The sequence below is a fragment of the Xenia sp. Carnegie-2017 genome, unplaced genomic scaffold (assembly GCF_021976095.1).
Source record: "Xenia sp. Carnegie-2017 unplaced genomic scaffold, XeniaSp_v1 HiC_scaffold_6, whole genome shotgun sequence".
Lineage (NCBI taxonomy): Eukaryota > Metazoa > Cnidaria > Anthozoa > Malacalcyonacea > Xeniidae > Xenia > Xenia sp. Carnegie-2017.
The window spans coordinates 1,404,105-1,426,944 of NW_025813526.1; the positions used below are offsets into that span (position 1 = coordinate 1,404,105).

Consider the following 22,840-nt stretch of genomic DNA (forward strand, 5'->3'; position numbering starts at 1 on the left):
CAACAACAGCAAAATACTTTGGCCTTGACCCACCCACTATACGCAATTACTTCATGTGAATGATTAAAAAAACGCCATTGTTCATAAGAAATTGTTTCAAAACAGAACATTAATAAATGGATTTAAATGCAAAAATTTAAACATTTGCACAATAGTTGTAAAATATGAAAGACAGCATGAAAATGCATATACTTTTTTACATATTTACTTTAAAAAACTGAAACAATTGAGATTTGTAAACAAGTTTACTTTGATCTGTTATCATCACAGCATAAACAAAAAGAGGAGGCTGTTCTCTGGTAATAGTCTATGTCATTGTTTATTTTCCAGAAGTTAACTTATTCAAAAGGGCCATCATGCATGAACTTTGCTCCTGCTGATGCCTCATCAACTGCATGAATTGCTGTTGTTGAGTCCTTTGCAATTCGATAAGCTGATTCAGCACAGAATTATTTTGATTTTGGGCTACTTCCATTGCTTCTTTTCTAAGTTTCATGTCATTTTCTTTTAATTCATAATCTTTGTCAGTTTGCTGCTGCATTATTTCCAATTCCTACTTCTTCAACTCAGCCTCTCTCTCACTTTTTTTGAACCACTACTGCGTTTTCTTTTGGCAGTTTTTACCTCAGAATCAGTAAACTCTGATCTCTTGCGAATTTCACCAAACAATTCAAGGGATTGCTGTCTCATTTCAGCTGCCTGACTGGCTTCCTCCTCAAGTTTTCTTTTCTTTTCCTTTGATGCTCTTTCGTGCTCCATATCAGCTTCATGAAACAATGTAATAATTTCATCCATGCCAAGATCTACTTCATTCTCCTGGCATGATATTCCACTTGCAAGATTTTCATCACGTATTTTCTTCTTATGTTTCTTTTCAAGCACAGCATATCGATTACGTACGGACCTTTGAGTTACACGAAACGTTGGTGTTTCCAAAGAATTCAATGAAGTAGTTATCTTCACCCATGCTTCTCCTCTTTCAGGAGATGCTTTCTTACTGCTCCATGGTTGAATCAACAAAATTTCTCGTACAAATATCTCATCATGCAGCTCAGTCCATTTCATAGGAACACTAATTGAACAGAAAAATACGATTTCTTAGCAAAATAATGTAACCTCGAAGTATATTGCAGTTAAATAATTCATCCTTCAAAGATATAATAAAAATATAAACAGAAATACAAAAGCAAGTGAAGCTTTGACTTAACATGATATTTTAAAGCCTCAATACTTGTAAAATTATAATAAATAACTAGTCTAATATCAAAACAATTTACCTTGATGTTGTTCTTTCAGAAGACATCGATTGTTTGTGCAATTTATTAATGCCGTTCTCACACAACGTCAAATTAAAGAGAATGGCGTCGGGCACGCTAAGCGAGAACGGCACTATTTTGATCGGCGCATGCGTACACGTATTTACACCCACGTTGCCGTTGCCGTTCGCATTGCTGTCGGTAGAACGTAAGGTCCATATTACAAAATAAAAAACAACAGCCTAGAAACTAAACAATCACTATAGAAGAGATTAATTGTTAGAAAAAAAGTACATCACTTAAAAAACTGTAATATCAACATTCTTAATTAATTAAGTAAGAGGCAGTGTATTCAAAAATCAATTCTAAAAATGAAAATATTCAGTTGTTAAAATTTTAAAAAAATGAATCAATAACTGGGATGGTACTATCTGTACGTAATGTAGAGTTAGAAACTGTGCATCGAGCTTTTCTGCAGCTTGAAAATGGCAGACTGCACAGCAAACTTAGCTCGTCTTTGCCACTCTGGGCTGTTGATGGCTCTAAGGCAATTAGCAACATCCACCCCAAACACATCCCATTCATCCTGTTGATCGTCATTATCTTGGGACAACTTGGTAAGTGCACTTGCTGCAGTCTTCATCCATTCATTTTCTTCTGAGCTTCTTTTCTTTTTTGGATGCATACCAAATGATGTATCACTGCATGTGCTGCCAGTTTCAGAATTTCCATCCATTCCCAAATTTCATGCTCATTGCCACCTGTATTGAAATGTCTATTTCATCTTCAATGTTACTGCATGTTGGTCTATTTAATGCAACAACATCTTCAAGAAAGAAGCATTCATTGAAAACTTCCATTTTGGGACATATATTTCAGCTGATCCACAACCAGTATGCTCACTTTTTAATTTTTCTTATTTCTTCACGAAAGGTCGTTCAAGTCCTTGAATCTTAGCTGTAGCAAAATAAATACTTCACAACAATATTACAGACAACTTGCAGCAGTTTCTGTTTCCTGCTGAATATTGATACTAATTGAGAAATTCCCTTATAGTGACCAGACAATATTCATCAACCCAATTACTGAAGGGGACTGTGCATCGTTTCAAAAAATTAAAAGAAAATGTTTAAGAGCTATCAAAGTGTAACACAAATTTAAACAATTACATTTTGAATACTGTTACCTTTTACAGCTGATAAATCCATTTCGGGAATTTCGGCGCTTAAAATGGTAACTATTTCTTGATATTCTCTCTTCTTTATATTTCTATCTCGGTACGATGTCAGCTTAGAGTTCCACAAACTCTCTCTTGTGTTAAGGGCATCGAGAAGTAAAGAAATACTGCTGTCAGTCCAAGAAATCACATGTTTTGTTCTCCTCGCCATGTTGTTTGATAAAATTTGACACATTTGATGTGATGGTCGTCCAGACGGACAAATTTGATTATTGACAAATTTTATACGACAAAAAAAAGCTAACAACCCAGCTTTTGAACAAATTCATTTCAGTGGCGGATCTAGGGTGTACCTCAAGACCCTCACGCGAGGTACATAAAATTTTCAAAGAATTACGTAATAATTGAGATCATAGGTTTTAGTCCAGTTAACTGAGTTAAGTTACTATTTGCGATCAGCGTTCAGTATCTGATCGCAAAATACTCAAATCTGATTCCAGTTTTTATAGTTTGCTTTTTGAAGCAAAGCGATTTTTTTGAGGTACTTGTCAGCGGCTACTGAGGTACCCAAGCTTGAATGAGCATTTTGATTGGCTAAAACTTGCAGTTACCATGGTTTCTGAGGGACTTGAGGAAATTTTGAGGTACCAAGGAAAATTTTGAGGCATAAGGAGAATATTTTGAGGCACTAGCTGGTTTTTGACCTTGAACTTTGTTTGGAATAATGTCTATGATTGGTTACGATGTTCCATGTTTATTCTAACAGTGCATTTTATTGGTGCATTTTATCAACTCCCTCAAGTACAGCAAGCGTACCTCACTATTTTCGACTTTCGACTTTCGAGATACTAGTATCGTTAACATTTACCGCACGCAATTTCTTCTGAAAATGGATAGAGATTGTTTTCTAGAAGCCCAAGAGGCAATGAACAGCAACAACAAAGAAGCTCTGTTGCTTCTGTACAACGAGCTACGCGGGCAGTTGAATTCAAAGCCAAGATGTTCATCTTACTTGCTTCGATCAAAACTGGGCAATTCACTGTACCGGCATATTGTTGCTGAGACATATATTCCAAGCAGTATGAAATCGCAGGGAAAGATCTACACTGCAATCAGGTAACGATGTGTTGATATGGCTGTTCAATTTAGCTTTTATTCTACTTCTGTCCGATTACGATGCTTTATCTGAATTTTTAATAAGCTTGTCAATATCTGATGTTTTGTAATTCTTATATTTTGCATTACTTGCCAGTGCAGAAATCCTTCGTTTACCAATCGAAGTTTGTATTTTATTCGAATAATTAAATAAGCGAATAATAACTTATAAATTTAACTGAAATACTGGTATACTATTTATGTAAGGAAAATTAAGAATCTGAATGAATAACTTTATATGGCAATGTTACATGTGCTTAGCTGTTTTTAAATACGTAATATAACATTATTGGATGTTTAATATTTAAAGTTACGCTGTTTAGTACAACACAAAAGAAATTTAAACTAAAGAGGGATTATTTTGAACCTTGTAGATCTCAAGCATCAGGGAATTGTCTTTACAGCTCAGTATCTTTGCTGCTTGTAGGAGACAACAGCTTAGTAAGTATTTTAAGAATACTGACTTCCCTTGAGCTATACCTTCATTGTGATTTTTACAATAAACATCCTGCATTTTCTTTGGCAGTGACTGAGCACCATGACCTTAGTCTTGTTAATCTTTTGCCATTATCAGTATCGGCCTCATGTTTAGATTCCGGCTTAAAGAATGAGGATTTAATTAAGCAAGAAGCTATTTTAAATTGTTATGATGGTACCTGGTCACCTTTCTTGTGTATTCTGGGCTTATCATCAGTTATTGGTAATGAAATATTTACTTATTATCCAGATTGTGGGGACATAAGACCCAAATTACTTTTTAATAGACATGTAAACCCTCGCTTGGCAAATGAAGCAATTGTGAAGGATGTTGCTGTTCACATATTATTCTGCTATGAAGGCAAGGTTAAGTCTGGCGAGAGCTTTTTGCCAAACCATTATGTTCCTCTTCTTTGCTCAACAAAAAATGAAAAACATAAAGTGTGTAACAAAAAGTGCAAGCATCCTGACAACTCTTCTCTACAAGAACACCAAGATATTAAGCGATTCTTCCAGCTGTCTTGCATTGATAAACCTTCTAACAGTAATTTTAAAACTGATAAGTCTAGCCTTAGCACCTTATGTATTGACAAGTCTTCTTCTCTTGATGCAACTTGCTACAAAAAACCCCCTTCTGATAAAATAGTGTCATTTAGTGAGGCTTCTTCTCTTGTTGACTGTCATATTCCCCTTAATTTTGATGTTGCAACTTTCAGAGAAAAAAGAAAAGGCATGAGCGATGGGGAAGTTTACAATCTCATAGTAAATGTTTATAGACCAGATGAAAATTTTGAATTCCCAAAAACGAATGGAAGATCTTTTCGTTATGATTGGTTAGAAAGGTATGAATGGTTATGTTATTCTCCATCCTTGGATGGGGTTTTGTTTGCCATGTGTCCTTTTGGTGATAATTTTAAAGATAAGGCCTCAAAATTTCCAACCTATTCTCTCAGCCACTTCGTCGTTGGACAGATGCATCCAAAATGCTAAAACGTCATGATGGCAAAGAGAGTGATGGCAAAATGAGTTTTCATGGTTTGAATGGTTTGCATGCTTCTACTTTTCCAGTTTATTCTGCCTTCAAATCTAACATGTCTGGTAAAACAAAAGGCATTAATGTTATTATTGATTCTAAGGTTAAGAAAGAAGTTGAAGGTAACGGGCTAAATTAAGTTCAATTACCGATATGGTCTTAACATGTGGTCGTTTGGGCTTAGCCTTTAGAGGTCATCGTGATGATGGGCACTATCATCCTGAAACTGGTAATTTTTCTGCAGGTGGTGTTGGGAATTTTGTTGAACTTCTTAATTTTAGAGTCGTGCTGGGGACAAGGTGTTAGAGGACCATCTGAATTCATGTGGTAGGAATCAGACGTATATTTCTAAAACTTCCCAGAACAAGCTTATTAAATGCTGTGGTGAAGTAATAACAGATAAAATCATTTCTGACTTAAAAGCAAGCAGGTTCTACTCTGTAATTGCTGATGAGGCTCGAGACATCTCAAATACTGAACAGATGTCTCTTGTTTTGCATTTTATCGACCAAAATATGGATATTAGGGAGGAGTTTGTTGGATTTCTTCCTTGTAAATGGGGCTTAAAAGGTGAGCAGCTTGCTAAGGTTTTCTTGATGCTTTAGGCAACCTTGGTCTTTCTATTGCTGATTGTAGAGGACAGGGATATGATGGGGCAGGTGCTGTTGCTGGTCATATTAATGGGATGGCTGCTCATTTGCGTCGTTTGAATGATAAGGCTCTTTTTACCCATTGCTACAGCCACAGATTAAATTTAGCGATTTGTGAGTCTATTAATATAATGGATGTAAAATCGATGCTCAATAGAGTTAAAAAGTTTCTGATTTTTTAATATTTCCCTACGACAAATACCTTTAGAAAAGAATATTGACCTTCATGGTTCTTTATCAGCCGGTAGGAAAAAGAAATTAATAGATGTGTGTCGAACTAGGTGGGTTGAGAGAATCACGGCTTAGATACTTTCCAGCAGCTTCTTATTCCTGTTTTAAAACGTTGAGAGAAATGAAGAAAAATGTAGATAAAGATCACAGTCTCAATGTTTCTTCGGATGCCTCTGAACTTCTTGATCTTTTGGAAAAGTTTGATTTTGTTGTTGCCCTGGTTATTTGTAGAAATGTGTTTGATTCTACAATTGGTGTTACTCAGCTTCTTCAAGGGAAGAGTATTGACATTATGGATGGTTTACATCTTATTACATCGTTGAAAACTTTTGTTGTTAATGTTAGGAATTCCATTGATAAGTATCACGATACATGGTATGAAGAGTCTCGCACTGGCTCGAGAATTAGATATTGATGAAGCAAAGCCAAGGACAGTGGGAAGACAGACAACACGAGCTAATGTCCCCTATAAAACTACATCTGAGTACTATAAAAGAATTTTTCTATTCCACTTGTTGACCACCTAAACTCTGCGTTGAAAGCTCGTTTCAATACTGATAGCGTTAATGTGTACAATGGGCTTAGCATTGTACCATATAAAATGATTTCTCTTCTTAACAATGGCATGAATTGGAAAGAAAAATTCAAAGTTGTTTCCAAATTTTTATCACGATGACCTACCCAATCCATTGGCTTTGGACTCAGAGATTTTGCTTTGGGAAACTTATTGGGTTGATTACGAAGGAACCATTCCAGACTCAATTTCAGCAACTTTAAAAGCTTTAAAATTTGAAGGCTTTGAAAACATCAAAATTATTCTTCGTATTCTTGGAACCCTTACTATCACATCTTGCGAATGCGAACGCTCTTTCTCAGTTTTGCGCGAACTGAAAAATTATAAGCGAAGTACGATGGTCTCAGAGCGTCTAAACGGTTTGGCCATGATGAGAGTTCATCAAGAAATTGTGCCCGAAACGTCAGAAGTTATCGACAGATTTGCTATGGATAACACAAGATTAAAGTTCGTATAGTCATTATTAACAACAATCAAACATTAAACATGAAAACAAGGAACTTAAAATAATAGCATCATTAAGGCAAAGTTTTGCAACCATTTAACTAAATGGCAGTCAAGTTGACTGTCCATGTCTGGCTGCTTTTTAGAAGCATGCCTAGGCATGCTGATGAGCTCTGATATTGAGCGAAACAGTCAGAATTATTGATTGTATTAAGTGCTTCTTTAATCCGAAATCCTTGTTTTGCCACTGCTTCTTTTAAGCGCCGCCCCCTGTTACCGCGCTGCTCTTACGATCAAAAAAGTTACAGCGCTGCGGCGCTAAAACGAGCACTCATAGTAATGCTACTTTGAGGGAGGTAAACGATTGGCCTGTATCCGCCACTGATTCATTTGTCATAAAAAATTTGTAACAAATTGTTCATTCACATGGACAAAATTTATTTGTCACATATCATTTGTCAAAGAAAATTTCCCCGTGTGAAAGGGGCTTTATTTCACTAGTTATTTTTTCAGTGATAACCTGTCCACAAGCAGCAATTAGATCATTTTGAGTAGTCTTTGAAATATAAGAAGCATTCTTTGGACAGTTTTTCAAATGATCAGCTAAAACTGTGTCACCAGCCCGAACACGAAAATTTAACAATTCAACATAGTTACCAACACCACCTTTTGAGTAAGAACCAACCTCCGGATGATATGAAGAATCATCACGGTGCCCTCTTAATGCTAACCCAAGTCTACCACAAAGTTTAATAGTATCAATTATTGATACAAGTTTTTCCCTATTTTGCCTGATGACTTGCTGTTTGTGCTCATCAATCAACACCTCAATCTGCAGTCCTTCTCCTGATGCCTGACAAACTAATGACAAATATTTATTACGTGTGCTTTCGTGCAAACCTGCTCTGGTGAGAGCCTTATAACTCAAACCAATATGGCATTTGAAGCTAGCTTTAGCATCAGGCCAATATGTCATTGGTTCACTAAAAAGTTTTTTAATTTTTGTATTTTTATTCGGAAACTGATCACCAAACAAAACACAAGGCAGACAAAAAGCACCATCCAAAGAAGGGGAGTAACACAACCAAGAATAATCTTCCAGCCACGAATAAAGAAAAGATCGACCATCAGCTGATTTAGGAAATGGGTAGGATCTATTCGGTTTAAAAACATTGTGAATGAGCTGGAGCTTTTGAGAATCATTCATATTTCTAGCTTTTTCTCTAAAATGTCTCAAATCATTTGGATATTGCTGTGAAAAATCTAATGAAAATGATTGCAAAAGTTCTTGTTTTGGGTTATGTATTAAACCAAGACTAGTGATGGCAGGCACCTTTTGTGTTGATTGTGTTTGTGTAGTACTAAATAATTTGGGCAAAATAAATTGTTTAGCCTTATTACTTGCTGGGGTTGAAACTGGTTGAAAAAAATTAGAAATGTTAACAGTAGAAGACTCTCCTTTCAACTTTGCCTGAACATGAGGAATTTTCTTGTTAGCTTTTTCTAACAAAGCAGAAGCCTTTCTTTTAGTTTTACTGATAGGTTTGAAAATAAGAGGTGCAAAGTGATTTGGCTTAAAGACTTTACTAGAAGTCAATAGAGTTGTAGAAGAAAACAAGAGGTATAAATAGTAATATTGAGTAGGTGGTGTTGGTAAAGGAAGACGAGGTGAAATAATTTGGTTGAATAACAACTTAAAAGAAACTTCTCCACAATCAGGATACATCAAAGAAATGATTCTATTAGTAACTGAGGAGAGCAAGTATACACAAAAACTACCCCAAATTTTATCTCTAAAGTTGCAAAGAGCTTCCATTTTAACAAGATCAAGCCCTGATAAACGTGAATCCACACTTTCAAAACAACAGGACATAGCCAAAACATTTTTTGCACTAACAGAGACCTTGTCACCATGCTTCTCTAAGGTGGAAGTAAATATTGGATGATAACAATAATAATTTGCATATATAAAAAGCTCTATAGATACCATAGCTCTCAAAGTGTGAATGAGAGCATTGCTTCCAACCAAGGCCAGAGAAGCAGAGCTGTATAGACAATTTCCAGATGGTTCAGATCTAATAAACCAGCAGTCGAAAGATTTCTTGATTATTATAAGACTGCAACAATTTATGCAATGTCAACAAAGCGAGTTAAAAGCGATCATTTCAACAACAATGAAATGACAACAAATCGGCAGTTTTGGTCTTAACGTGTCATAACAACTACGCAATTAGGCTTATATTCATTTCTACTTATCTTAATTTAACTAATTTTACCTTAGAGCAACCGATGGCTTCGTATTGTCGGCCTTCACATGATGAGGCAAATAGACTGTCTCAGCATTTACATCACGATACAAAGATCGTCCAATTAAAGGAAAATGCTCTTCAGGCATTAAGAAACGAGAAGAATTATATATACCACATAATTCCTCAAAGGTCTTAAGCAAAGCAACATCATCACTTTTTTTAAGTCAGAGAGAACCCGATCTAAAATACTGCTAGAGTTAGCCATGACGATCGATAAATATTCAAGCGCAATGAAGCAGACATTTGTCTGCTTCATATAACTATATTCCGACTAAGTTCGCTACAACAACCAATCAAATCCGAAGATTCAGCAACATCATATACCAAAAATAGATATATCCTGCAAAAAACTAACAATGTTGACCAATCACAAGCTTTAAATTGGTATAGATCCTGCAAGAAATCTCCACCAATTACAGCTATATAGCTGGTTCGTCTGGGCAAATCAGAATCACAGAATGAACATAGATCCTGCAGATCCTGCACGATACGGTAACCAATGAATGCTCGCAAATTGATCAATTTAAACCAATCAAAATCGGTATATGGACCCAAATCCTGCGGAAATTTTAAAGAACTCAAGTGTTATAATTTAAGGAATACCCACGGAATTTTTGAAAGTGACACGTTAATACGTTAGTCGCCCGACTTAGTTGACTAAGTTTAAATCCGCCTCTGCATCAAATTATTTTATGTTTGATTCAGAACAAATTCTGCTTAGTCAATGTTCTTTAACTATACTCACTAAGTCACTTTGGAAAATTTAAAAATTTAAAAATTTGTACATGACATTTTAAAGTTTTATAATGTAACAATTGACTGTAACACAAGTAAATTCATGTGTTCTTAGATTGGTCTTTAGTTTCTGTTGAAATAAACGTTAAAGTTGTTCATCCCTTTTAATTGAATAATGAAATATAAAAAAATAATCTCATAACATGCATTTTAAAGAGGATTCTAAAGTCTGAAACACACTGTGCAGTCGCTTTGGCTGCACGACTAAAGCGAATTGATGCGCGCGCGTTAGTGGCTTGAACGTCAGAAACATACATGCAAAAGCGAGCATTGCGACCACATTGCGACTGTCAACATGGCGTCTAGACATCAGGCTAAGTTACTAGCATCTGTTTGCATTTTGTACGAGCTGGAAGAGGTTGAAAAGCGGAAAAAAATAAAATGAAAAGGTGGTGGGTTCGTCAATTAAACAGGCAAAGGAGAGCACAAGGAGATTTTCTGCACTTGGTTCAAGAACTAAGAACCGATGAGGAGCAGTTTAATCCGTATTTTCATATGAGGCCTCAAATATTTGACGAGCTGCTGGCTTTGGTTGGTCTATCTCTTCGTAAGCAAAATACTCAAATGAGGCAATCAGTTGTACCTGCTGAAAGACTAGCAATCACATTAAGAAGATTGGCTACAGGTGATAGCCCACAGTCTATAGCATTTGCTTATCGTCGTGGGGCTAGCACAGTTCGTGAGGTTGTTTACAATACGTGTAACGCACTTTGGAGAGTTCTGGTCCCCACACACATGAAGGCTCCTTTGCAGCCAAGTGACTGGAAGAAAATATCTGAAGGGTTAAGTTAAAACATGATTATGAGAAAGGGTTACTTTATTGTAAATTTGTGGTGCCAATGCATCATTGTTTGTTGTATGTTTTCAGATTTGCTTATACATGAAATTTTTCAAGCTGCATTGGAGCACTAGATGGAAAACATATCGCTGTTCAGGCTCCGAGAAACTCTGGATCTTTGTATTTCAATTATAAAAAACACTTTTCCTTGGTGTTAATGGCTATGTGCAATTCCCAGTACAAATTTATCTTTGTGGATATTGGTGAAGCTTGGAGATGGAGTGATGGGGAGTTTTGCTAATTCACAATTTGGATCAGCTTTTTTAAATGGTATCATATCTCTTCAAAGTATTCAGTGTTGAAAGTAGTGTTCACCTTATAAATTTTATTTGATAGGTGAGATGCATCTACCTGCTGATGAGCCTTTACCAGGAACAAATGAAAACCTTCCCTATACTGTGGTTGCAGATGAGGCATTTCCTCTTAAAACCTGGATGATGCGACCTTATCCAGGAAGGGTACTGGATTGCCTTCAAAAGAGAGTTTTCAACTACAGATTGTCAAGAGCTCAGCGAACAATAGAAAACACCTTTGGTTTGTATTTACATGCTCATTTTCTTTATGGAGTTTCAAATCAGACACTTTTCAATATTCTCTTCAATCGATATTTGTATCAGGTATAATGGTATCCAAGTGGCGAATACTTAAAACAACCATTATAGCAGAACCAGAAAATGTGTCCAAAATTGTCAAGGCTACTTGCATTTTGCACAATTTCCTCCAAACACGCCATGTTTCCTACAGTCCAGCTGGTTTCACAGATACTGTGGATCCATCAGGAAATGTTCATGAAGGGTCTTGGAGGCAAGAAACAACCCGTGTGCTTGAACCACTAGCTGGCAACAAAGAAACTACAGTAGTGAAGCATCCAAAATCAGAGAAAAGTTTGCAATGTATTTTAATTCAGAAGTTGGTCAACTTTCATGGCAGCAGGAATATGTGGAAAGAACTCATTGATATAATTTTATTTTACTTTTTTGTTGTTATACAGAGTAAAGCACAATTATTTTTCATTACATTCAATGTCAAAAAGAACATCCTGGATTCTTTTTTTAGCCAGTGCTTTAAGGTAATCAGAAGGAAGCTTTCTGATTTGTAATGCTGTGCTTCTGCCAAAATGTTGATACTCATCCATTGATGACTCAGTGGGGGGAGATGCTGATTGTTGAGTAATTTTTTACAAACTGCTCAGCAACCGCAACTGGTATTTGTTAGGACCATCATCTAGAACTCTCTTTCTCTTTTTGTTTGATCGTGGAGGTGGTGCCGATGGTGTTGCTGCTCTAGATGATGAAGCTGAGTTTGATGAAATAGGTGATGGTGATGATTTGGATTGGAATGAGATTGAGTGCGAAGTTGGATCGACTGCTTCAGAAAACTGACTGCAATCCAGATTATCTACTGTGAGTGTCAATGCACCAATGCTTTTATCTGTAACTTCATTGACTGATGCATCTTCAATCACAGTGACAGACATGTTAGTTGATGTTCTATATAAAGAATTAACACTTTTGAAATTCATGATCATAATGCTACTTAACACATTCAGCCCTTTACAATTACACAATGATAAAAGGAGACATAAATGTTAATATGTATGCCTTACCGTCGGCACTTTCTGTTATCCTACAACCATGTCATCAAACCCCAAAACTCCCATGATGGTGTGGATGAGAATGGAGCTCCTGATTTTATGGCAGCATCGTTTTTCTTTTCGTATCTGACGTATACATCTCTAAGGCTTTTTATTTTGGCCTTGAGCTTCTCAACTGATAAAATTGATAAAACAAAATTATGCTCAATATCTCAAACAATCCAAATTTCAACAAACAACATGTCTTATCACGACATCACTGAAAAATATAAAAGATAAATAAATTGCTCCTTACCTGTTCCTGTGAACCCAACAGTTCTCAGATCGTCTAGAATTTGATGCCACGCATTCACTCTCATCGGCTCATTTTTATAATTTTTGTCTTCAAGATCAAATAATACAGGAAAATGCAAAAAGAATTTATGAGCACTTCTTTGTAACCAGCCGTCTTTGTTCACCTTAACTTCGTAAATTAGCATTTTGAGCTAGGAAATAACCAATCACATGCAAGCGACTGAAGCGACCAAGGTCAAAAGTTCAACATGCTAAACTTCCAAAGCGACTACACTCGCGACTAAAACTTCTAGCTAGGTGACTGTGCAATTTGGTAGTTTTAGTCGTGCGACTAAAGTGACTGCACAGTGGGTTTCAGCGTTAAAATGCAGCACCAAAGAACTAAGTCCATCTCATTAGTTTATTGCTCAATCATAGTTTCCATAAATAAGCATTTGAATGCCTATATTATGTACTGCTTTATTTTGAAGCTACATTTTTGTTAATTGGGAATGATAATAGCAAGTTAAGGTGGTCATCACCTCTTATAAACTGTATTTCGACCAAATTTTCAAAAAAAAAGTTATTAATTTTTTGGGAGCCTTAAATATTTAATTTTAAGACTTTGTTCTTTATATTTTGAAAAACATACATTACGGCCAAAAAGCTTTCAAGGCTATGTTGTTTAAGAATTTAGTCCATAGCAACGGCCTAGCAACGCATTTAGGTTGAGATTACCTAAAAATTTGGTCGAAATATTGGTCGAAAAATTGTCATTTTTTTTTCTCCTTTTGGTGCATTGAATTCAGAGTCTTCCGACATAACTGTATTCTAATTGGTTCCTTTGGGGAGCCATGGCAATGAAAGTCTTTTGTCTGTCTCGAGATCAATGCGTTTGCATTCTCAGCGAAGTTGTCTACAAATTTCTTAGTTTTGTAACATTTCAAGTGCTAAATTTGCTGCTTTTATTTCCCAACTATTGTTTTTGTTATTTTGTTGGGGGATTTGAAGTTAAATGATGGGAAATCATCAAAATAGAGGTAGAAAACGGGTGAGAAAAACGCCTTCTAAAATGGCAAAGAAATGCAAGCATGGCGAACCTTGTGACAAAGAGGTTGGATCTTCCGGTGAGAAAATTGGTAATCAGACAGCAAATTTTGTTGTCCATTCCAACATTATAAAGAAGGTACTATATTTATGGACTTATCAGTTGTATTTATAGTCTTAAATGAGTTTCTGAAATGTCAGGACTGTGGGAAAGCAATGAACTCACTTGTTGACATGAACAAAAAGCATGGATATGCACATTATGTGTCTTTATAGTGTGTGGCTTGTGACTGGAAGTACTGTTTTTATACTTCAAAGAAACAAGGGCAATCCTATGAATTCAATGTCCGTGCTGTCTTAGCTTTCAGAGAAATTGGAAAAGGATACAGTGCTATGAAGATTTTCAACAAAGTTCTCAACATGCCTACTCCACCATCTTGCCAAAACTTCACAAAGATTCAAAATAAGAAGCTTTTGCCTGTTGTGAAGCAATGTGCGAATGACAGCATGGTGAATAATGTTGTCCAAATAAAGGATATCATATAGAACGAGGTTGGCGAATGTGGGATATCCATTGATGGCACTTGGCAGAAGCGTGGTTATTCGTCGCACAATGGAAAGCCACTCACCAGTGCAAAATTAATCATACTGGGAGTTCTAGCAGCATGGAGATGGTGGGTGCTATTAGGATCTTTGAAAGATCACTTGACACACGGTATTTGAGGTATAAAGATATGCTGGGTGATGGGGACTCATCAACTTATACTTCATTTGTGGAAAGAAAACCTTATGGAGAAGTTTGCATACTCAAAAAGTTGGAATGCATTGGGCATGTGCAAAAGCGGGTCGGAAGAAGACTGCAGAAACTAAAAACCTTGAACAAAGGGAGAAAACTCTCGGATGGTAAAGGTTTGTCTGGAAAAGGTCTGCTAACTACGCGAAAGATGGACATTCTTCAAAACTGTTATGGTTTGGCAATAAGGGAAACCTTAATAGTGTTGAAGAAATGGCCAAAGCTGCTAGGGCATCTCTTTTCCATGTTGCCTCCTCAGAGAAGAATCCTCAGCATCACCTGTCTCCAAAAGGAAAAGATAGTTGGTATGGCTACCAAAGAGATCACACCACCTACCAACACAAGACTGGTATTCCTGGGCCCATAGTAGAACTAATTGAGCCAATATTCAATGATCTAACTGACCCAGATATGTTGAAGAAATGTACACATGGATTGACACAGAATCCGAACGAGTGTTTGAATGGACTCATTTGGGACAGATGCCCCAAGACTACATATGTTGAGCAAGAAACTGTCTCTTTACAAACATATTTGGCAGTGTTGAAATTTAATGATTGAGACATCTCCTATATTAACATTTTTCATGATTTAGACATAATGCCTGGGGTATTTACGACCAAAGGTGCGCAAGACTGCGACACTGCCAGGATAAAGCTATCTGTCCAAAAGAATTCCAAGCAAGTGAAAAGTAGGAGGAAGTCACTGAGTTTGCTGTTTCCAACGACTTTTGCCTTTCCAGGCAGAACTGGCAAATATCTAACATGATTGATATTTTTTGCCACACGTGGTGAAATGCTTTTTCGATTTGTCCGTGTGCAGCATCTTAAAGCAAATTGCTTTTGTGTTTTCATCACAGCGCATGCTCAATAAATTTCATATCAAACCAAAATGGCAGTCCAGGCAGAACAACACGATTTAGTTGAGGGTGAAATTACGTTTGAAAGCCCTACGTAATAGCTACACAAAATTTATTGAAAAGAACACTCGGTTCTGGACAAGTTAAAATTCTTGAGCCACGCATAGCAACAAAACGTTCGATTTCGTCGCTCGATCCTGTAAGTATTTTTGTGCAAACTATGTTCTCATTTTTACCATCTATATGTTAGATGTGGTTTGTGGCAATTTTCTCCTTTGTGCTTTAGCACAAAGCAGTTATGCGTCTGCCGATTCGTTTTTGGGAATGTGTACTGCCCTACTCTACGCGGTCGACACACAATTCTAAATTTTACTCAATATAACTATTCCACATCACAGATAATCTTAAACATTTCAAGCTTTTACATTCACAGCCAACGACTGAAGAACCCTGACTTTCAACGTGTCACAACTAATAAAGTATTAACATTATTTCCTATTTCCGTTCTTCAATAAGTTCCTATTATGAAATAACAATTATCTATTACTTATTTACATAAGTTCCAACATGTGTTGCCAAGAAGTTTAGAAGGTTCACTGGTGCATTGGCATTAGATAATTATAATAACAACATGCTCTTAACACGAAGCTATGTTTGACATTAGTAATGTTTATGTATGAATGAAAAACAGATGGTAACATAAATGGAGTCTATTTATGAAGTACCCAAAACTATTTGCAAGTTTTGGACACAAGCAATAAATATACACATAAATTCAAACAAAGTTATATCATGTCTTTTTGCCATGGGACTGAGCCACGGCCAGAAAAGCAGTTAGTTAGAAGAATGCGTTGATGTTTAGTATGTTGTGATGAGTTTCTGTTAGTTGAGTGATATAATCTCACCACTGAAGGGTCTTCTCTCCACATTCCATTCGAAAATGTACAGTCATTCTGTTCTACATTAGCAGCACCTGTGTAGGTGTGTTTGTTTTTCTCAATTAGGTAGTTGTGTAGGCAGCATGTAGCTAATATTAAATAGGTGACTTTTTCAGGACTTAATCTAATTGTTGACAAGAAAACACGGAATCTGTGGGCAAAATCCCAAATGCATTTTCTACAACCCTTCTTGCTCCAGATAAGCGATAATTGAACACCCTTTGTTGTTTATTCAAAGACCGATGAGGATATGGTTTCATCATAATTGTTGTTAGAGCAAAAGCTTCATCCCCCACTAAATGAAAGCTTATTTTTTCAGAAATCCCTTCAATGGTTGATGGAGGAGTTAGATCTAAAGAATTACTTCTAAAAGTATTAATGAAAGATGAGTCATTGAAAATCCCAGCATCTCCTGCACGTCCGGCTGCTCCTGCTCCAGTATGTATAAATTTGTAGTTTGCATCAAGTACAGCCAAAAATAATGCAATGTAGAAGTGTTTGTAGTTGTAAAACTCAGAGCCCCCGTGAATTAAATTTTGAAAAGCAACATCCTTTCCATAAATTTCACCTATACAAAATGGGTAGTTCCATTTTGTTAGTAACTCTTCAGATATGTCCAGCCATTCTGTTTTTGTGGATGGAGTCTGAAAATCAAAGATAACTAATATTGATTTAAATTCACTTTTTAGCTATCACCTCCTGATGATAATGATTCACCTCATAAATCACACAAGTATTTGTTGGTAAATGAAAAGAGCTTTCATGACGATATCCTAGAATCAAGTGTTCTTGATGAAGATGAAGATGATGGTGCTAGTATCACTAGCAAAACTAGCATGACTTCAAGAAAGTCATACAGTAAAAGAGCAAGAAAAAGGCATGCAGAGGAAGAGTTAAACTTGCTCAGTGCATTGACCCAATCACTTTGTGAAAGACAAAAGAAAAGGCAAAAAATAAGATAGCACTGGAGCTGATGATGCCATTAGTGTTTTTGGGCAATATGTATCCCAAACGTTAGCTGAGTTTGATCCAAAATTCAGACATTTGGCCCAAAATATAACAAATAATATTTTATTTCAAGCACAAATTAGGGCTAAATGAGACAAATCAGCTAAGTTCTCTGACAAGACAACCAAACAACTGGCAACCAATGTGCCAATCAGTTAATGTTGACCCTGCCAGCAGTCGTACTTCAAGTGTTTTTTATCCAAACCATCAAATTCAAGGAGCTACATGGCCTGCACAAAGACAGCATATTAATTGTGATGCAAGTCTTTTTATGCCTCAACAAAATTTTTTGCCTAATAGTCCTGAGTTTCAAGCAAATGATATGCATAACAATTGACAATTGAACAATGGTAATTATGCACCCAAACAAGAAGTGAAAAATTATTAATATGTTGATTAATTGATTAATTAGCAAATTACCATGACAAGTAAGGTATACAGTTTATTTTTTTAATAAAAGTTGCTCACAGGAGAAATGCTTTACCTTTAGAAATTTACTTTTCATATTAAAGTATATTTCAATACTTGTTTCTTCTATTATTGCAGTAATTGTTCTGTTGCCCTCTGTGGAATGTAAAGCACAAGCTTCTAAATGTTTCACCTAAATGAATAATTTTGTTATGTCCATAATTTTCTCATTGCCTCAAGGTTAGATTAACCTTGTTTTTCTAAATTACTGATGACTGATTGTTTCAATTTGGCAAAAGTACATAAAAATACAAACAAATTTTTCATGTAACACTTGTTCCCTAACAGTTCAGTAGCTGGAAAAATCATTAACAGAATAATGATGTTCTTACTAATGCTTCAAAACACACAGAGGCATTTTCTTATTTTCGGAACACTTGTCAACTAGTAAAGGCGGTTTTCCATTACGGTCGCTTCGCCCGCGGGCGAAATCTGTTTTTGAGAGCGTTGGCCGCCCGCTGGATTTGATTTCCATTATTTTCACCAGAGATGGCGGTAAATTTAAGCAAAACATGGCGGCTCTGAATAATTGACGACGACTTTTTCTGCTAATTCTTTTAAGACGAAGATTAAGAAAACAAAAATACAAGGAAAGATTTTGGGTAAGGAGTATATTACAAAAAAGGAAAGAAAAAGGAGAATAGCATACTCTAGTTAAAGAAGCTATGTTATATGACAAAGAATTTTTTTTTCGTTTGTTTCGTATGACTCCTTTCAAGTTTGAAGAATTACTGACCTTAGTTGCACCAAAAATAACACGCTGGCATGCAAGAAGAGAAGCTATTGGACCTGCAGAAAGGCTTTCGTCACTTTAAGATATTTGGTCACTGGAGGCGCTTTAGAACTATTGCAGCAAGTTACCGTTTAAGTGATGTGTGGGACGAATTATAAGGGAGACTTGTAAAGCTTTGTGGAATGTTATGGCAGAAAATGGTTTTATCTGTTCGAGTTCGTCTAAAGAATGGCTAGATATAAGTCAAGACTTTGAGAGAAGGTGGAATTTCGAACTGCGTCGGGCGATTGACGGTAAGCATATCATTATCCAGTGTCCTTCACAAGCAGGATCTATGTTTTTTAACTATAAGAAGTTCCACAGTGTTGTCCTGATGGCAGTTGTGAATGCAAAATATCAATTTACGATAGTTGATATAGGCGACTATGGACGTCTAAGTGACGGTAGCGTTTTTTCAAGTAGCCAACTTGGTATTGCTATGGAACAGAACAAATTAAACCTTCCACCCCCAAGACTGCTACCTGGGACCAATATTAGTGTACCATATCTGTTTGTTGGAGACGATGCTTTCCCTCTTAAAAATTATTTAATGAAACCCTATCCTAGGGGAGAGATCCAGATCCCCGAGCGAATTGCAAATTACAGATTCTCCCGTGCAAGAAGAATTGTGGAAAATGCCTTTGGCATTGCCACCTCACGATTCAGACTTTTCAGACGAGCAATTACGGCAGATGTTGACGTTGCAGTGCAAGCTAAAAAGGCAATTGTGGCTCTTCATAACTACCTTATGGCTGACAGGTGTATTCCAAGTAATCCATATTGTCCATCTGACTTTATTGACAGTGACTGCAATGGTTCAATTAGACTAGGTGAGTGGAGAAGGGAGAATGTCAATAATGGCGGAATTCAGGATGTAACACATCTTGGATCCAATAACTATTCAATACAATCAAAAAATATCAGAGACTGTTTTAGAAATTATTTCAACTCAACAATAGGTTCTGTGCCATGGCAAGACATGATTGTAACATCACGACCCTGTGCGTTTGACAGACTTGTATTAGATGAAACAGTGGATTGACATACACTCTTAATGGTTAATACAGCATTAATCAAAACACTATATTCCTTTTTGTAATAAATATACTTTTGTCTTCAAACAACATATCAACATATTTCACAATAAAATTTGAAAGAAATATCAATATAAAATAAACATGAGCAATTATGAAAAATGCATGCAAGAGTTCTAATGTTCATCATCAAATTCATACTTAATAAGAATGTTTTGAATTTCAACCCTTGCCATTCGGTTTCTCTTAGGAGGCAATTTGTCTAAAATATCCACAATGCTGTCACAAAACAATTGGTTTGAACTGCGCACTTCAGTCTTTTGTGTTGACACTTCTTCTGACTTTGTTAATGCATCAACCAACAACAAGTCAATCTTTTCTTGCCGATCAAAATGTTTCTTTGATCGCTTATAAGGCTGCTTTTTGTCACACTGATCTACATCCAGTTTCCGTTTAGCAGATTCAGTTTTTTGTTCGTGCATCTGATTGTTTGGAATATCCATTGGGGTTACGTTTATGTTGCTTTCTGTTTCACGATTGGAAACAAAATCACGTAAAAAAAGCAATTGCTCGAAGAATTTGCATGTGGGTATCTTTGTAGCACCCGCCCCAGACTTTTGTCCATCACTTATCTTTTTTAAGCAACCCATCATGCCATCGCGTAGGTTTTTCCACCTTCGTTTGAGCATTCCATCTAAAATAGATAAAAAATACAAAAAAATTAGACAACATTTTTTGCTTTGTAAATTCAAAGATGATGGCTTTTGTTTTAATATTTCAAGTCATACCCATCTCAAAATTACCTACAAAAATTCAATTCTAGATTTTTTCCTCAACAACACTATAATTTCATCTGATTAAACTGTAAACACAGTACTGAGTACACTTAGTAGAACAGTATATAACATGCCTGCAAAATTATTTCACTTCTCAGAAGAAAGCAATAAAATAATTCACAATTCCTGACACTGAGAACATTTTAATAAAAAATATCTATTGAAAACAAATGGTTACTAGTCTCAGTTAGCAGATAAAATCTGACATAGCATATGGTACAGTGACAGTACTTGATAGTACTTGATAGTAATAAAGTAAATGGTTTGAACCCTGGACTTTCGTATTTGTAAATGAAGATCGTTCAGGTTAGTTGAGTCCCGAGAAGGACTGTTGGTGTTGATGTTGACTGACGTTTCGACAACTTTAGCAGTAGTCATCTTCAGAGTCAAAAGAAGTCGTTCGTGATAGTGTTCACTGTTCAGCGTTTATAAAGAATTTTTTCGTCTATTTCAAGTATAACAACAATCTGAGCAAAAGGTAGTACAAACCTAGTGACACAATTAACATAATCAACAAAACTTACTATTTCGGTTCAAACGAGAAGCAATTTCACCCCAAGCCTGCGATTTTTTCGCAATATCTTTGTAATCACGTAACGATGTATTCCAGAGAATTCCGTTGTTTCTGACCTCTTCAATCAAAATTTCATCTATACCATCGTCATCTTCAACGTTTTCTGGTAATACAACATGAAAGTGACTCAAGTTTTCGTCTTGATTCACTTGCTGCATAATCCCTTCCTCCATAGCCGCCATGTTGTTTTTGCTGTTCGCCGCATGGTTCGCGATGAAAGTCAATGTGACTTCGACTCGTCAGCTTGCCCGTCAGCGTTCAGGTGAACGTTGGGCGAACGATGCAAATATGGAGAGAGAACTTTAATACGCATGCGCTTACTTAAAAAACCGCCCGCGCGGGCGAAGCGACCATAATGGAAACCGCCTTAAGGCCAATTTCCATTACAATCGCTTTGCCCGCGCGGTCCTAGCGGGCGTGATCACAAATTGCACGCGCGTACACAATGCAATTTCCATTGATTGGTCTTGGCGGCTTCGCGCGTTCGTTTAAAAATTACTTGTTTCCAAGATGGCGGCTTTAAATAGGAGACTACTTATTTTGATTTTATTAAGGCGACGGTTGCAAAGAAGGAAATATAGAAAGCGTTTTTGGATAAGGAATATATACTTAAATAGAAAAGCAAAAGGGGAATATCATACTTTGGTACGTGAGGCAATGTTATTCGACCACGAGTTTTTCTTTCAAATGTTTCGAATGATACCAAGTAAGTTTGAAGAGCTACTTGGCTTAGTTGCACCAAGAATCACACGTTGGAAAGCCCGGCGAAGCCATTGGGCCAGAAGAAAGACTTGCAGTAACATTGAGGTACTTAGTTACTGGTGATGCATTCATTTCTATTGCAGCAAGTTATCGATTAAGTGCTGCCACTGTTGGGCGGGTTGTCAAAGAAACATGTCAAGTATTATGGGAAGTACTTTGTGCTAAAAAGTATTTGAATGTTCCTCAAACACCTAATGGATGGATTGAGCTGGCTCGTGGCTTTGAAGTTAGATGGAACTTTCCAAATTGCGTGGGTGCAATTGATGGGAAACATGTTACCAAACAATGCACCCCAAGAGGAGGTTCCATGTTTTTCAACTACAAAAAATTTCACAGTGTTGTCTTGATGGCAGTAGTCAATTCAAAATATGAGTTTATTATGGTTGACATTGGCGATTACGGAAGGCTTAGTGATGGAAGTGTATTTGCCAGCAGCAACCTTGGCATTGCAATGGAGAACAACATGTTGAATTTACCACCTGAACGAACACTGCCAGGCACAAACAAACATTTTCCATACGTTTTTGTGGGAGATGATGCATTCTCATTACGAACATATATGGTTAAAGCCTATCCGAGAGGTGTCATTCAATTAGCTGAAAAAATTGCGAATTATCGTTTTTCAAGAGCTAGACGTATTGTTGAGAATGCTTTTGGAATAGCAACATCAAGATTCAGATTGTTTAGATGTGCAATTACTGCAAGTGTTGAGGTTGCTGTTGAAGCTACAAAGGCTATAACTGTACTACACAACTTTTTGATGGCTGGTAGACATTCTGAGATTAATAACTCATACTGTCCACATGATTATGTTGATGTTGAATGCGAAGGCCATGTGAGAGAAGGGCTTTGGAGGAGGCAAGGGAACAACTGCCCTGGTCTTCAGGATGTCACGAACTTGGGATCCAATAATTATTCAGTTAATGCAAAAATGTTGCGATAA

General features: G+C 36.5%; 5 protein-coding genes across 7 annotated transcripts; 3 read left to right on the forward strand and 2 right to left on the reverse strand.

The window, feature by feature from the left end:
- Positions 1-541: 541 nt before the first annotated feature.
- LOC124457367 lies at positions 542-1,473 on the reverse strand. Its single transcript, XM_047007633.1, has 2 exons — positions 1,278-1,473; positions 542-1,072 (listed from the first exon to the last, which is right to left on the reverse strand). The coding sequence occupies exons 1-2, from the start codon at positions 1,301-1,303 to the stop codon at positions 562-564; spliced, it is 537 nt and encodes a 178-aa protein (XP_046863589.1). The 5' UTR covers positions 1,304-1,473; the 3' UTR covers positions 542-561.
- A 1,521-nt stretch (positions 1,474-2,994) lies between these two features.
- Positions 2,995-4,697, forward strand: LOC124458264. Of its 3 annotated transcripts, none has more exons than XM_047008314.1 (3): positions 2,995-3,549; positions 3,963-4,029; positions 4,115-4,697. In XM_047008314.1, exons 1-3 carry the CDS (start codon positions 3,323-3,325, stop codon positions 4,115-4,117), a joined length of 297 nt encoding a protein of 98 aa, XP_046864270.1. In that variant the 5' UTR covers positions 2,995-3,322; the 3' UTR covers positions 4,118-4,697. The 3 variants fall into 3 exon arrangements, with proteins under 3 accessions (XP_046864270.1, XP_046864269.1, XP_046864268.1); XM_047008313.1 differs by having other exon boundaries at positions 2,997-3,549; positions 4,181-4,697; XM_047008312.1 differs by having other exon boundaries at positions 3,003-3,549; positions 4,353-4,697.
- A 6,480-nt stretch (positions 4,698-11,177) lies between these two features.
- LOC124457538 lies at positions 11,178-12,438 on the forward strand. Its single transcript, XM_047007766.1, has 3 exons — positions 11,178-11,209; positions 11,276-11,473; positions 11,557-12,438. Exons 2-3 carry the CDS (start codon positions 11,281-11,283, stop codon positions 12,036-12,038), a joined length of 675 nt encoding a protein of 224 aa, XP_046863722.1. The 5' UTR covers positions 11,178-11,209; positions 11,276-11,280; the 3' UTR covers positions 12,039-12,438.
- A 7,255-nt stretch (positions 12,439-19,693) lies between these two features.
- LOC124457537 lies at positions 19,694-21,496 on the reverse strand. The gene is made up of 2 exons (XM_047007765.1): positions 21,086-21,496; positions 19,694-20,419 (listed from the first exon to the last, which is right to left on the reverse strand). Exons 1-2 carry the CDS (start codon positions 21,315-21,317, stop codon positions 19,902-19,904), a joined length of 750 nt encoding a protein of 249 aa, XP_046863721.1. The 5' UTR covers positions 21,318-21,496; the 3' UTR covers positions 19,694-19,901.
- Positions 21,497-21,645: 149 nt separating this feature from the next.
- On the forward strand, positions 21,646-22,840 carry LOC124458326. The gene is made up of 2 exons (XM_047008363.1): positions 21,646-21,841; positions 21,981-22,840. The coding sequence occupies exons 1-2, from the start codon at positions 21,646-21,648 to the stop codon at positions 22,838-22,840; spliced, it is 1,056 nt and encodes a 351-aa protein (XP_046864319.1).